The sequence below is a fragment of the Puma concolor genome, chromosome C1 (genome assembly GCF_028749965.1).
Source record: "Puma concolor isolate L17-30 chromosome C1, mPumCon1.1.hap2, whole genome shotgun sequence".
Classification (NCBI taxonomy): domain Eukaryota; kingdom Metazoa; phylum Chordata; class Mammalia; order Carnivora; family Felidae; genus Puma; species Puma concolor.
The window spans coordinates 14,143,135-14,159,883 of NC_141674.1; the positions used below are offsets into that span (position 1 = coordinate 14,143,135).

The following is a 16,749-nucleotide window of genomic DNA, read 5'->3' on the forward strand; positions in this document are numbered from 1 at the left end:
AGAAAGGAGAAGACACAGGGGCGCCTGGGTGGCGCAGTCAGTTAAGCGTCCGACTTCAGCCAGGTCACGATCTCGCGGTCCGTGAGTTCGAGCCCCGCGTCGGGCTCTGGGCTGATGGCTCAGAGCCTGGAGCCTGTTTCTGATTCTGTGTCTCCCTCTCTCTCTGCCCCTCCCCCGTTCATGCTCTGTCTCTCTCTGTCCCAAAAAAATAAATAAACGTTAAAAAAAAAAAAAATTAAAAAAAAAAAGAAAGGAGAAGACACTTCTTTTTTTTTTTTTGAAAGAAGACATTTTAAATTTTTTTTTTTTTTTTCAACGTTTATTTATTTTTGGGACAGAGAGAGACAGAGCATGAATGGGGGAGGGGCAGAGAGAGAGGGAGACACAGAATCGGAAACAGGCTCCAGGCTCTGAGCCATCAACCCAGAGCCTGACGCGGGGCTCGAACTCACGGACCGCGAGATCGTGACCTGGCTGAAGTCGGACGCTTAACCGACTGCGCCACCCAGGCGCCCCGAAAGAAGACATTTTAAATGTCGCCTCTGAAACAAAGGAGGAAAAAGTGCTGGTGGAGATCGGTTTTCAATGGTGACAATAAGGGGCAAGTCAGGCAGGAAGAAGATACAAGCCTATTCACTCCTGTGTACAGATAAGCTGGATCGTCTTGGCCTGCAAGGCCCTGGTCCCCAGGCCCCGCGTGTCTTCACCACCTGGGGACGGAGTGGGTTTGGTGTTTCATTCACAGAGCCACCAATGGGAGAAGAACTTCCAGATCTCATTGGTTCTGCTATTAAAGACTGAACACTGAGTAACAATGCCTGGCAGAAATCAGACACGATAATATTAATGGACGATTAAATATAGTATTCGCCTTCATTTCAGCAGATTCACAAACGTCTGAGAGCTTGGCTCCACCAGCTGCCTCACGGAGAGCAGGAGACTTGGAGACTTCAAGCTGTAGGTTCCCACTTGCTCATCTGCTGGGCCCCCGGTGCCTAAGAACCCGCCGTGCACCCCAGCCTTCTGACCTGTCAGGTGCAAAGAATCGCATGCTCCCTGCAGCCCTCACGCTGCCGAGAGGCAGACACTTTCTGCAAGCCATTCAAAGCCCAGGGCTGCTGAGGCTGGCAGGGCAAAACCCTGCACCCAGCTGGCCCCTTCTATTTCTGGAGGGCAATTCTGGCTGCTACAAAGAGGGATATGCGGCCACGAAAACTGACCGGGTCCTCCACTCGCTGGGAGAAGCACCAGGATGCCTCTTCCCGCCTCTAACCCCCAGGCCTGGCCAGGATAGCTTGGGGGCTTTCCCAGCTGATGACCTCCCCCTGGCTCGAGTTAGGTCTGGGGACACTCACGAGCTGGACCTCTAGGTGGCTACATCACAAAAGAAAGAAGGAATGAAAAATTAAACAACCAACGTTTGCAGGCAAAGACTCTCCTGCCTGGTTAAATGGATTTAGGGCTATTTTTGGTCTGCTCTGAAAGAGGGCAAAGGACGGATGGCCTGCTGGGTGCCAACTCGCAGAAACAAACTCCTTCCTCAGCTCAGGGCTCAAAATACACCCAGCCAAGTTTCGGCTAGAGCTGCCAGTGTGCAGAATGAAGCCACAGAAGGTCAAAGTTCAGGGAGCCAAGGGAGCATCTAAACATCATATGATTCTTGGCCCACACGGACGAAGTGGGTATTTTTGAAACAGCTTAACAACGGATTTCGGCTGGCTTCGCTCTAGTACGACAGGATTAATATGTAATAAAATGGATGTTTTGGCCATCTGCAAAGGAAGGTCATTTCCCACCAATCCCAGCATGCACCATAATCCCGAGGCAGCAAACGCTCAAACGCTGGAAAGAAAAGAGAAGGAAGAAAACTCAACGGGCATGATCAATCGGGCTGCCCCGGCCTCGCGGCCACACACACGCCACATTTCTCTTTAATACTGCTCTGTAACTGGACCGCTGGTGGACCGGATCAATTCCCCTACAGTTCTCTGGCTCTAACATCTAACGTGGTCGTTACCTTCATGGAGAATGCCGGCAAATTCTCACATTTTTGTCAGTCTTAAAATTGGAGACTTCTCTTGAAAACAACTACTGCCCCTTCATTATTTTCGGCAGGTGAGCATGGGAGGAATGACTGCGATTTGCACCGAGCGGTGCGTTCGCCGCAATGGAAAACACTGGACTGATCCCAGATCACGTGAAACAAAGGCCTGGATACACACACTGCTTCTAGACGGACCCGTGGCGGTGTGAGTTTTCGGAAATCATAGCTCTGGGAACTTCAGAGGCACAGCAGTACACTCAGCACAGACCACCTCTTACAGGAATGAAAAGAATACTGCAGACCCAGTTAAAAAGAAAAGAAAAAAAAAAAAAGGCAAACAAACCCTGTCATTCCCAGGGCAAAGAGAGGAAAATTAGCAGCAATGAAAGACAAACATTCAAAGAAGGAATTTCTAGGACTGGTCACGGGATCTTGAACAAAACGGGCCCAAGTGCTCCTTATATGCTACAGTGCATAGCGAGGACCTTGACGCAAGGCCATTAATCAAAAAGTGGCCTTTGAAGCATGTCAATATAGTTTTAACGAGGTGTGCTTTACCAGATCCTAATTCGGCGAAAAGTCATGCTCCATTTCCATTTTGAGATTTATCATACTTCAAATTAAAAAATTAATGAGCACACTGATTCCCCAGCCCATGCTGGATGATGGGGATCTATTACACACGGCCTCCTGTTCAGCCTTAGGAGGTAGATGGGGCCCAAGGCTGGCCTCCACACAACTTGGTGAGGGGAAGTCGGCACCCCTCCAACCTCCCCACAAAGCACTGGACAAAAGTGAAGTGCTAATCCCACGTGGCCTAGCTCTAAGAAGGGAGCGTCTTTCAAGTCTCTAGCTGCTGCTGCTGTTGTTTTCAATTGTATGAAAAATTTTTTAATGTTTATTTTTGACAGAGAGAGTCTAGACAGAGTGCAAGTGGGGTAGGGGCAGTGAGAGAGGGAGACACAGAATCTGAAGCAGGCTCTAGGCTCTGAGCTGTCAGCACAGCAGAGCCCGATGCAGGGCTTGAACCCACGAACCTCGAGATCGTGATCTGAGCCAAAGTCGGACACTCAACCGACTGAGCCACCCAGGCGCCCCTGAATTATATAATTTAATTCTAAATTACTCTCCATAAAACATACATTTTAATATTTTAAATTACTGATGAATTATTTAACCCCCTTTTCCCCAAACAGGTAAGACGGACACATTAGGAAGACGTACCATATTTAATCTGCTGCTCTAGGGGTGAGTGATTCACCAAAAGGTACCCAGCAGAGTGATCCTACCCGGAGGAGTTGGGATTCCTGGTGCTGCTCAGCCACACCACCGCCCCGGCTTCTTCCTGACCAAGTCTAAATCACCTAAAAGAGGTGCAGTGGTCCTACATACATTTCAAGGGCGACTGTGAAAATCAGATGAAATAATAACACAAACTAAAGCACCCGGCCCAGTCCTGGGCACACAGCAGGCGTTCAACTGTTAGCTGTTGAACCTGCCACCCGCGTCTCCCTCCAGCCCCTCGCCAGCCACGTTCTACGGAAGACAAAGTTAGAAGGGGGGAAGCAGTGCCTCTGACACTAACCCACAGGATGCCACAGAGCACGTCACCTATCTGGGGCAGGTGCAGGGTGGTACTTCAACCTGGGCCCAAGCACCCTTCTGCAAAGTACGTGCCACGGTGGGCCTCTCGCGCCCAGTATGTGGCTGCGGTGAGAGGCGGCTCTCCTTCACTCCTGCCAAGCCCAAGTACAAGTACCAGACCTAGCCAGGGAAGCTGACCAGGTTCCCATAAAAGCGGCTCTGGGCACATCTCTGAAATAGAGAGCGCTGAGGGGATCGCACAGAAAACACACAGCTGTAGAACACTTCAGTTGCCCTAAGAACACAATAGCCCCAGGAATGGTCTACTGAGAAAAATTTGCTCATCATTTCTTCTATGTTCAGTTGATTTCTAAAATACGGTAACAGCTAAATTGGCACACTGAATTTAAACTCAGCCAAGCATGCTTTCATGCTGAGTTTAAAGACAAACAGGCCTCCGCCACTGACCCAATTAGGGATCTGATCATACCTTCAGCCTCTGCCCACCTCTGCCACATACGATCAAACAAAAATAAGCAAAAATCTCCGATCAGGAAAAACACAAAACAATACAGCACTTCCCAGTTCGCTACTTTAACGGGGCTGGGAGTCAGCAAACCAGTCCGCACAGCCCGGTGTGCCCCAAGTTCACGGAGTGGATGATGGTGACAATAGCCACCGCCTCACGTTCAAGCCCTCCTTCTGACCTTCAGGGACCCCTCGGAACCACCCAACTCTGTATTTCACCATTTCCCAACACAGACTGCTTTCTCTCAACAACCCCCCCACCCCCCAAGCTGCCCCGCCCAACTCACTGCACATCCTCACACCCAGATTGTTTACAAAATCAGGTCTAACCAATCCAATGTTTGGGCCAATGCTGGAAAATCAGGAAGTTTCACATCAAATTCTAAATGTATGGCTTCTCCAGAAAAATCCGAAAGCAAGTAACAGAGGACCACCCTCCCACAGGGCAACAAACAAACAGCTGGAACGAAGCGGCCCCTGCCCTTTCAGAGGGGGCCTGCCCACCAACCCCCTCGAGTCCATTCCGTTCCCCTCACGGGCTGACGGCACCTCCCAGGCTCTGGGTTTTGACTTGATTCTGCACGTTCGGAGGCTCGTTTGCCTCGCGATTCCACCCACTCTTCTTTCACATGCCCCTAACACGCCTCCGTGTCAGCCGGGACCCATCACGCCTTGCGTCGCAAGTACCTGTCGCTGTCTTTCTCATCAGGGCCGCTCACCTCAAGAAACCTCCTCCTCCTTCTTACTTGCGGAACTGTTACCCGCACAAGCTAGCGGGTTCACAACTCCTCACTGGGCTGACTGTGTCACACAGCTGCCTCCTGACTGGGACTCTGGGTGCCTATAAATACACAGACAGTTGCGAGTAGGGGCCTGCAGACTGCTGGGAAGTTCTCCGTGGCGATGACACGAGTCTCCCGCGGTAAGGCTTTGCTAGTACAACTGCTCTGAACTCATACAACGGAATGAAGTGTGTGGACAGGTTTTCAATCCATTACAGTAAAAGCCACCTCATCGATGAGCCATGGTCGGCAGCTGATGATCACATCCAGAAGACATGGGGGCCATGAGCACAACAGGGGACTGGACTCGGAGGCCCAGGTGCCAGAGCCGGAGCCAGAATGTACTGGCCAAAAAATCTAGCAACTCGGTTGGCCTCTTGGGGCCTGATTTTAGTTTATTTTACTTCTTTTCAATATTTCCCATAGCTTTATAGGTTATTTAAAATAGTTTGTGCTATTTCAAATAATATCATGGTGCCATCTGGCATTCCCACCAGATTCTCTCTCTCATTGTGAGACCAATCATTCCGAATTAAAAAGAAAAGACACATTTAAAAAGTAGGTGTGATGAGATCTTTGAAAGCCGGCTTTTGTGTTTTATACCATTCCAAGTGGAAGGGAAGCCCTCAAGTATGTTACAGGGTAGATTCTGCACTGCCTTGGTTGGAGAAACTTCCACAACAGCAAAGAAATGAAGGAAGCCTGGCTCCGGGCACTACCGAATGCCTGCTGGGCGTGTATGGCCTCTTCCTCCCTGCGCGGAGATGCAAGCTTCTAGAACCTGAACCCATGCAGGTGGGGCAAGGAGACAGACGGTGACCAACTTCAGAAGTCCTATCTTGGGCTCTGCAAACGCAGCTGGCTCCGAGACAACCGCGTGGAGGAATCTCAGAGCTCAGTGGGGGTGGAAGGTTTCTGACGTGTTTTGAGCGCCGCATGGCAAAAGGCACACAAACACAACCAGTTGGGAGCCACAGCCCGAAGGAAACCATAAGAACAAAGCTCATACCAGGTCGATCAGGTCGCTGAGGTTTTTCTCGATTTGCTGTGGAGGCAGGCGCCTCATCAAATCCAAGGCACAGTCCAGCTGCTGATCGCTCTGTGAAAAGAGAAACAGACGTGTCTGTGTTATTTTGCTTTTGCCAACAGAAGCGCCAAAAACCCCTTTTATTATTATTTTTAAGTTTATTTATTTGTTTTGAAATGGTGGGGGGGGGCAAGGAAGAGAGAGACAGGGAGAGTGTGTATGGGGAGGGGAGGAACAGAGAGGCGGGGGGAGAGAGAATCCCAAGCAGGCTCTGCACCTCAGCACAGAGCCTGATGCAGGGATTGATCCCACAAACCGTGAGATCATGACCTGAGCCAAAATCAAGAGTCAGATGCTCAACCAAATGAGCCACCCAGGCTCCCCTAAAACCCCCTCTGAAAAAGCATTCTTGCAGTTTCAGCTTGCCCGGGGTACTCTAACTCCAAGCAGGACTGCAGCGGGCCCTCCAACACATCTCCCAGAGAGAGGGGGACAGGCTCTGTGACGGCACAATCTCACGTGGAGGCATCCAGAACATACTCCAAGTGGGAAGCAGGCCAGAGCTCCACCCACAGCTCAATGCCCCTCGGCTTTCCTTTTCCAATTCAACAGACCATGGGAGATGCTGACATGTGACCTCCTGATCAGCCCTACAAGGGAGCACGCTCCAACAGCAAGTTAGGCTTTCTCCTTTGCTGTCACTTGGACATACAAGTCAGGTAATGTTACCAGGCAAAGAACAACCGGCAAGATGCACACCAAGGTTAAAGTGTTCGGTGAATTCAACGGAAGCTTGGAACATGTCCCCAGGCGCCAGGCCCTTACAAAGGAGACCGAGACCTGGAGCATCTACAGTCAAGAGGTCACTCCAGCTGCAGAGCAGACAGCCAGAGCAGCCCACGGGGGTCACTGCAGCCGCAGGGGCCCAGGAGGATAAAGACTATACCGTGAGCTTCACAGTACTCTCGCCTCATCTGGCATTCAGTCTGCACACATTTACCACGAGCCGCCAGCCAGCCCTCATAAATACAGGACCGATGACGGAGGCAGGAGGGCGGAGGGAGGAAGGACCGAGTGGGGGTGAAGTGACAGTAATCAGTGCCCAGGGGGCTACGGCACAGGAGGCACGACAAGAAAGGGGAGAAAGGCAGCCCAGGCAGACAGGGCAGACGACCGCACGCACCCTGAGAAGTACAGGCAGGGAGGCCGGCCCGATGGCTCAGAGGCACCGCCTCATGCGTGTCCCAAACCTGCTCTGCCCAGACCAAGTGCAGAATCTTTAAAAGCCCTCCATCAACACACTAGAGTATCTTCATAAAATACACAAAGTAATCCTGGAGATGCCACATTGGCCTTAGTGAAATAGAACCCCCGAGTAGGACCGCCTGTGCCCTAGGTATGTTAACCACGGATGCTGTGGGGCGAGGACCCGCTCTGTACTTCACCAAGGAATGAACACATCGAGGTGGCTGGAAGCTGTTTCACTCCCAGGTAACTGATGTGGCGCATACAGCAGGCTGTTTTTAAAAAAGAAGAAAACAAAACAAACAAATACAAAACCAACTTGTGCCCTGCTGAAGATGGTGATCAGTGACACTTTATTCTGGGACACACGACCGTCACTACTACCCTGCAAAGCTGGACACACACACACATGCACACGCACATACTCTCTCTCACCCCAGAAATGGTAAAGCACTTGTTCTGTTCGGTGGAACATCCCAGCAACCGTGGGTTCCCCGCTTGCGCCATGCCGTCTATCTACGCCAGCCAAGGCCATAGTGACATGGGTCTGGCCTACTGGCACGGGAAGACGTTTTAACACCACTTAACGGGTCGAGAACGCAGAAAAATGTAGTTACCGCCAGAGAGACTTCTAGTCAACGTCCAGTTCTGCCATTCATCAACTAGAAAGAACCTTGGGCAAATTTCTTAACCCCTCCAAGCCTGTATTTATCCGTAAAATGGGACAGTATGTACTTCACAGGGTTGTTGCAATGATTCACTTAATACCCGTGTAATTTTTTAAAATTTTTTTTTCAACGTTTATTTATTTTTGGGACAGAGAGAGACAGAGCATGAACAGGGGAGGGGCAGAGAGAGAGGGAGACACAGAATCGGAAACAGGCTCCAGGCTCTGAGCCATCAGCCCAGAGCCCGACGCGGGGCTCGAACTCACGGACCGCGAGATCGTGACCTGGCTGAAGTCGGACGCTTAACCGACTGCACCACCCAGGCGCCCCAATACCCGTGTAATTTTTAATATACAACAGTATGTGTTTGGGAGTACTGTCTGTGTATGTGTATTAATACATGTTGTAAGTATCTTGACATTTTAAAATATAAATGTAACATCCACACCACTCAACCTAGCCCTCAAGTCTTTCACATCCACACCACTCAACCTAGCCCTCAAGTCTTTCACATCCACACCACTCAACCTAGCCCTCAAGTCTTTCCGGCTGCTGTAAATTGGAGACACGAGCAGCTATGTCTCCCCTCCCCCACAACCGTGCCAGAACAGAAAACCCTAAAGTATTCAAGTCAAACTAGCTAAAAGATGTAAACTAATGAGCCAAAGACCTAAACAGACACCTCCCTGAAGAAGAGAGGCAGATGACAAATGAGAATATGAAAAGATGCTCCACATCATTTGTTACCGGGGAGATGCGGAGAAATACAAACGAAAGCAGCAGTGAGATCCCATTACACCCCTATGAGAGTGGCCCAGACCCAGGACTCTGCCCACAAGGCTGTGGGGCAACAGGAACTCTGACTCGTTGCCGGTGGGAACGCAAAATGGGACGCAGCCACCTTCGAAGGCAGTTTGGTGGCTTCTCACGAAGCGAAGCATGCACCTGCCATCGTACTCGTACGATCCAACAACTGCACGCCTTGGTATTTACCCAAAGGAGCTCAAAACTTACGACCGCCCACACAAAAACCTGCACACAAATGTTCATACCAGCTTTATTCATAACTGCCCCACCCTGGGAACAACAGAGATGCCCTTCCGTAGGTGAATGGATAAGCAAACCTGTGGCCCATCCAGACACCGGAATACTATTCAGGGCTAAAAAGAAAAGATACCAAGCCATGGAAAGACATGGAGGAATCCTGAATGCCAAGTGAAAGAAGCCAGTCTGAAAAGGCTACATACTAGTGATTCCAATGAGGTGGCATTCTGGAAAAGGCAAAACTATGGAGACAGGAGAAAGACCAGTGATTGCCAGAGGCTGAAGGGGAGGGAGGGCTGAACAAGCAGAGGACAGCACACAGGATGTTCAGGTCAGTGAAACCACTCTGCACGGTACTATAATAGTAGACACGTGTCACTGGAATGTGTCCCAAAGCACAGACCGTACAACACGAAGAGTGAATCCTAATGGAAACTACGGATTTTGAATGATTATGATGTGTCAGTATAGATTCAGCAGTGTTAACTCTGGTGGGGAATGCTGATTTATAGTGGGGAAGGCCATGTGTTGTAAGGCAGGGAATATACGGGCACTCTCCGTACCTTCTTGCTCAATTTTCCTGTGAACTAAAAACTGCTCTAAAAAACCACGTCTATTAAAAAAAAGCCGGGGCGGCTCAGTCGGTTCAATGTCTGACTCTTGATTTCGGTTCATGAAATCGAGTCCTATATCAGCACAGAGCCTGCTTGGGATTCTCATTCTCTCTCTCTCTCTCTGCCCCTCCCTGGCTAGTACATGCTCACACTCACTCTCCCTCTCTCAAAATAGATAAACATTAATAAAAAAAAGCTGTGAACAAGTGTTTTCAACTGGGGTTGATCCTGCCCTCCCACGAACCCCCAGGAGACATCTGGCAATGCATGGCAGTATTTTTTCGTTGTCATCACAGGAAGAGAAGGCGCTACTGGCATCTGATGGGTAGGAACGAGAGATGCTTCCAAACATTCTACGATGCAGAAGACAGTCCCCAACAAACCTGGCCCCAAATGCCAGAGTCAAGTCTGAAGAGCCTAATTTAAAAGTCAGTTAAAAGTCATTTTGGGGGACTGCAGACGCTCAGACTCTGATCAAAGCTAAGGCTCTAGAAAACTGCACAGAAACATTTTACACACAATTCTAATTCACAGACCACTCACAACCCCTAAAAACTTCTGGTCTTTAGAAATATTCTCAACTGGGTATTAATACTCTTCCTGAGAACAAAAAAACCAAAGTTAGATAGAAGTAAACCTAGCTATGCTGAAACCTTCATCCAGAACATACAGGAAGTCAAAAGCAATAAACTAGAAATCAAGCAGCGTATTATCTAGGAAGAGAAAGTCATAACTTGGCCAGAAAAGAGCCACATGGAAAGATCTGGTGTCCACCCTTCCATGCAGCCTGAGCACAGCCTCGCCCCCGAGGGCGCCAGCGGCTCGGAGGCCCCGTCCTGGACGGTCCTCTGTCTGACTGCATCTATTTGAGAGCACTAGAAAAACACAACTGCAAAATGGTCTAACTCCTATTTTGCATTAATCCCAATGAATCCTACTCGGAAATGTTTCACTACAAATTTCGAGGGCTGAGGACGTCTGTCGTTAAATTAGGAAAAGGACCGAAGGCTTCCCAGAAGTGAAGCAACATGGAGAAGCTTAACGACAGCTTGTAAAAAGTTAAAATTAGAGTGAACCGGGGCCCTTCACCCGGGAGTCACCCCATACCCTGAGGGGTCCAAACAGGACACAGCACCAGAGAACGAAGAGAACACGGACGGCCCGCAGCTCCGGGCAACAACGTGAGTGAGCCCAGAGACACAGTGACCGGCTGTCAGGCTTGGGCTTCCCGCCCCGATTCCTGCCCTTAACCGGCTTTCTGTGTATTTTGTGGACGCTCATCCCACGACTGAGTGCTCCCCATGGACGGACGGCGCCTTCAAAGCCCAAAGTGCTCCCAGACACGTCCCGCAGACGACACGCCTCAGCAGGTCTACCTCCCGCTGGTGGTGGTCTCCAGGCTGAAGGGTAAATAATAAAAACATGACCACCGCCCCTCCCTCCGCAGAGTTCTCTGCCCATTCCGTTAGTCATTCGATAACTACTCGAGTGTTTCCTAGGTGACAAGCACTGTTTTTGATGCTGAATGGTGAGTAAAACAAAGTGTCTTCAGGAACTTATGCTGTAGTCAAAATCTGCATGGGAAAAAAAGATCTTTGTTAGGAAGAGTCTCTGTTAGGACGTCAAAGAGTAAGGAGGGGACAGGTACCCCACTTCAGGCTGGTAAGGTTCTACAGGATCAGACTACGAGTTCTGGGTATGTGTGTGTGTGGGGGGGGGGCGTGTGTGTTTAAGCACATAAATCAAGTCAGGAAATGTTTCACTTTCTGCTCGTTTTTCACACGACTTGAAGAAAAAACACAAAACTGCTTCAATCACCCTCCAACAAATAAAGCCACTGTTAATACAGACTAGAAACAATTTTTCAGAATAACAAGCTGAATAAAACACTACAGCCTAAAACAAAAATCTCCTATGGAATTCTAAGACAGCTGCCAGGGTTGTCCATCATTTGCAAGCAGTTAAAACTCGGCCCTGTAAAATGAAGTAAAAAGGCACAGACTGATTTGGAAATCCTCACCAAACAATTTATCCAGCCCCCAGGCACAGGACACGTCCCAACCTGTAAAAAACTCGAAGTCTAATTCAGCGAACACACCTATCCACAAAAATGAAAAAAGTCACAGTAAAGGTGACACTAAGTGGTACGGGGAACCTCATGTTTTATCACTGGCTACATACAATACAGGCTAGGAGTGCACGAGGCAGGCATGGGGGGATGGAGGGGGAGTTGGGGGGTGGGGAAGAGAGGCCCTGCGGTAAATGGGAAAGGAAGAGGACAGCACAGGGACACGGAGGAGGAAGGAGTGGCACTGGGAGGGGACTAGGGCCTCATCACGAAGGGCCCCCGGTCAGGCTGGTTTCCGCCCACCCGGCTCAGAGGGCAGCAGTTTTCTAAGCAGGCTCCAAGCCCGGGCTCCAGACCTCAGGTCTCCCGGCAGCTGTGCCGCAGCCTACTTTGTAGAAAGGCTTCTGTGCCACGTTCTCTGGCCTCACAAACTTTAAAATCGACTTCTCCAGAGGGATTAGGAGTTCCTGAAGATTTGTCCACAGAGCAACGACAGGAACGCTGCTGCGTCTCAGAAGGTTAAACAGATTACATTGTCCAAAAATGGCCATAACAAGCTCTCTCACCGGGCCTGCTCCTCTGACGTGACTTTGACACTCCTCCCTTTGAGAGGTGGAGTCTATGTACCCCCTCCTTGGAAATGGGAGAACTTTGATGGCTATTTCTATCAACAGAGAATAGCAGAATTGATGCTCTGCGATTTCTGAGGCCAAGCCATAAAAGCCAATTCATTTTTTTTTTTAACTTTTTCTGTTTTAAAAAATTTATTTATTTTTAATTTAAAACTTTTTTTTAATTTACATCCAAGTTAGCATAGTGCAATAATGGTTTCAGGAGTAGAATTCAGTGATTTATCCCCTACATAGAACACCCAGTGCTCATGCCAACAAGTGTCTTCCTTAATGCCCTTACCTATTTATAGCCCACCTGCCCAGTCACAATCCTTCCATCTACCCTGTTTGTTCTCTATATTTAAGAGTCTCTTAAGTTTTGTCCCCCTCCCTGTTTTTATATTATTTTTGCTTCCCTTCCCTTATGTTCACCTGTTTTGTATCTTCAGGTCTACATATGAGTGAAGTCATATGATATTTGTCTTTTTCTAACTAATTTCACTTGGCATAATACCCTCTAGTTCTGTCCACAATGTTGCAAATGGCAAGATTTAATTTTTTGATTGCTGAGTAATATTCCTGTGTGTGTGCACACGACATCCTCTTTATGCATTTGACAGTTGGGCTCTTTCCATCCTTTGGCTATTGTCGACAGTGCTGCTATAAACATGGGGGTGCATGTGTCCCTTCGAAACAGCACACCTGTATCCCATGGATAAATGCCTAGTAGTGCAACTGCTGGGTCGTAGGGTAGTTCTATTTTTAGTTTTTTGAGGAACCTCCAGACTGTTTTCCAGAGTGGCCGCACCAGTTTGCGCTCCCACCAGCTGTGCAAAAGGGTTCCTCTTTCTCAGCATCCTCGCCAACATCTATCGTTGCCTGAGTTGTTAATGCTAGCCATTCTGACTGGTGTGAGGTGATATCTCATTGTGGTTTTGATTTGTATTTTCCTGATGATGAGTGATGTTGAGCACCTTTTTCATGTGTCTGTTAGCCATCTGGAAGGACAATTCATTTTCCATCTTGAGTGCTGAACACTCGGACTTGGAGCCCCAAGCTTCAATGTAAACAGTTTGCCCTACAGCGGCCACACTGTGAGGAAGCCCAAGATAACCCACACAGGAAAGCCACATGAAGGGACCATGAGAGTCACCAAGCCCCCCGATGTCCCCTCTTCCAGCTGCAGCTAGCTGTCTGATGGCAAGAGCTCAAGACCCCAAGCCAGAACCACTCACCCAAGGCCCACCTGAATTTCCTGAGCCACAGAAAGCACTTGACATAAGGATTTCTGTTATTTTAGGTCACTAGATGTGGGGGGGACTCTGTTAGTCAGCAATAGTAACTGATACAGAAGGACGTCTCTGGTGACTGTGGGGGAGACGGTCTGACCAGAGATGGGATCAGGGGCAGGAGAGCCAGGACAGGAGCCTCTACAGCAACCAGGGCTGTGGCTGTGTGGCTGGAGAGGACAGTGGGAGGTGGGCAGGGGGGGGTCAGGAACTTTAAGAGGCAGGAAAGACAGGACGAGGGCACTTACTGGAAACGGGAGGAGGCCCAAGAAGTTGGGGATGGACCACCTGCTAGAGGACAGCGTTGTGGCCTCGTTCGCGTGCGTGTGGTTTCTGCGTGCCCTTTTAAAACACGCTGTTGTAATTTCAAGGACAAGCAGTGACTCCGACTGTGTGGATTTCTGAGCGGAAGTCCTGCTTGGCCCGCGCTGGTGTCTGGCCAAGGCCGATGTGCACTTAACAGCATCTGTCTGTACATAAACAACCACCCAAAGCTTCAAGGCCTTTACAGTCTTTCCTAAGTTCATCAAGACCTTCACGCATTTACATTCCCGAGCGGCTTAAGTCAATTCTTGCTTCACAGACAGCACTGAGGCAGACTTCACCCAGGCTGATTTCCCACAAATTGATGGGGTCTAACTTGACCATGACTTGTCTTGTATCATCTGTGACCCAAGAAGCAACTCTGTTTACAAGGTGCATCTCTTTTCTGCCATGTGGCTCAGGAACAAGTTGTGCTGGGGGCTATCTGGGGAAAGATTCACCAGCCAGCCCAACCCACAACTCGTCTGTAGGTCACTCTGGAAAAGTGTCTCTTCCATTGACTGACTGCCCTCTGGCTGAATCTTCTGGGAGGGACGCATGGTGGTGAGGGCTGAGCGCAGAAGGACATGGCTCACCAAACACACACAAGCATTCCCTCTGGATGACTTTTCATTCCCACGGGAAAGCCCAATACCCTCTAGCAAGCGAATCAAAGCCACAGTGAAAGCCCATTTGGGAGATCAAGCCTCCTTCCACCTTTTGGGGTTAGTGCCGCATATCATCACAGCCGGATCAATGTCATTTGCCAAAAACCGAGGAGAAAACTGCGCGATATAAAAACCATTTTACAGTGGCATTGGCGGGACCACCGTGCTCTGGATCCCTCTGGAAACACCACCGTGCCTTTACAAGTCTCCGCTCTACGAAAATCCTATCAGAATCACAGGATGGACTTCGAGTGCATCTAGGTCCCGCCCTCTCATCTTATGGACTAATAATGAGGTTCAGAGAAAGTCTGGCAAGGTCACAAGGCCAGTGGCGAAGTCAGCACTTGAGCCCGCACCTTCATGCTGAGAGGTTTTCTACCACACATCACGCTATCTTTCCACTTGATTCAGTTAGCACAACCGTGCGAGGGATGGGCACACACGGGGGACACAGGGCTGGACTAGTCAGACATGGTCCCTGCCCCCAAGGAGCTTGTGACCCAAGGAAGAAGGCAAACAGCAGGAAAGGTCTATGCCACTCTGTTCAACCCTCAGAAATACGGACACGTCACTCACCCCATCATCACTGAGGAGCTGGGAGCCCCTCCAATAACCAAAGTATCAACCTTGTTTTCATCCGGAGAGATGGTAACCCTTCTAAAATGTTCTACAGGGTCCGTGTGTTTACAGAGAGGACAAAGCAGGGAACACAGTTAAACCATCTCTCACTGGCAGAGGGTTCCTGGAACACAGCCCGGTGTCTGCTTTTTACATTTTTCTGATCTTCCGTTAGCTACACTTCATCTGTTACTTTTAATCTATTATGAGTGTGGAAACTGGAAACCTATTTTTGTTTAAAAACAAACAGAACAAAAACAGCATCAACTCTGATGGAAGGAATAAACCACAGGTTTTTAACTTGGGGTACAGAGTCACTGTTCCACAGCTTGTGAGCGCCTTGACAGTTTGTAAAGGGGTGTGTGAAGGTACAGATGTGTGTATATGTGTGAGAAAGGAGGCGAGTGTGTGTGTGTGTGTGTGTGTGTGTGTGTGAAGGTAGGGATGTGTATGTATGCATGACAGAGAAAGTAGGGGCATGTGTGTTAAGGTAGGGGTGTGTATATGCATGAGAAAGTAGGGGTATGTGTGTGCATGAAGGGAGGGGTGTGTATGTATGTGTGGGAGAGAAAGTGTGTAGGAAGGGATGTGTATGAAGGCAGGTGTGTACGTGAGAAAGTAGGGGGTGTAAGAAGGCAGATGTGTGGGTGTGTGCATGAGAAAGCAGGAGTGTGTTTAAGAAGGTAGAGGTGTAGGGGCACCTGGGTGGCTCAGTCAGTTAAGCGTGATCTGACTTTGGCTCAGGTCGTGATCACCCGGACCATGAGTTCGAGCCCAACATCGGGCTCTGTGCTGACAGCTCAAAGCCTGGAGCCTGCTTCCGATTCTGTGTCTCCCTCTCTCTCTGTCCCTCCCTGCTCATGCTGTGTGTGTGTGTGTCTCTCTCTCTCTCTCAAAAATAAATAAACATTAAAAAAAAAAAAGAAGGTGGAGGCGTAAATGTTACAAAAGCATGTGTGTGTGAGAGAGAAAGCGGGTGTGTGTGTGCACACATGTGAGCACACAGTTTTCCAAGGTTAAGGGTCCACAGCTTTTTTCAAAGAAGTCTAAGACTGTGAAGGCACAGATGTGATTTAATAACAATAAAAATTCCTGTTCTCCCACTTCACCTGCAGGGTGGAGCTAAATCAGTCACCACTTCGTCCCTTGGAGCCGTGGTTTTTAAAACCGTGAAGCAGTGTGGCCTGGCAACGCTCTCTGTGCTGCGGGACCACCGGGAATGAGGCAGAGGGTCTGGTATGGCATCTGACCCAGGAGCTCCCCGCAGCCCGTCCTCCTGAAGTGGCAAGAGCCTTCTCAGAGGGCAGAGCACATGGCTTACCTGCTAGGACTTTCACACAACAGTTTTGTGGGTGCTCAAGGGCCCTTTCCTCCCTGATTTTTTGCTCATTCGACTCAGGTTTTCCACTTGGGCTGCCAGGAGTCTCTAGCAAGGCAGGCGGAGCGTGATTTCTGTTTCCAAGTCATGAAGCACCAACAAAGGAGGGCAGACTCCTGCAACTCCCCCCCCCCGTACCCCCCGCCCTGTTTATGATGGAGCATGTGAGACCCATGGCTCCCCTAAAGCCGAAAAACAGTAAGAGTTGATCAAATTCCATATTCGCCCCCAAAAGATCTTCTTCTTCTTCTTTTTTTTTTTTTTTTTTTTTTCTGTTC

The 16,749-nt window shown here is 49.3% G+C and overlaps 1 protein-coding gene across 2 annotated transcripts in view; it reads right to left on the bottom strand.

Annotated features, from left to right (window-relative positions):
- Positions 1 to 16,749, bottom strand: part of CAPZB (capping actin protein of muscle Z-line subunit beta) — a 133,627-nt gene that overhangs the window by 66,891 nt on the left and 49,987 nt on the right. For both annotated transcript variants that reach the window (XM_025912809.2, XM_025912807.2), the window contains exon 2: positions 5,948 to 6,037. In XM_025912809.2, coding sequence (XP_025768594.1) covers positions 5,948 to 6,037 — 90 coding nt within the window. The remainder of the gene's footprint in view (positions 1 to 5,947; positions 6,038 to 16,749) is intronic.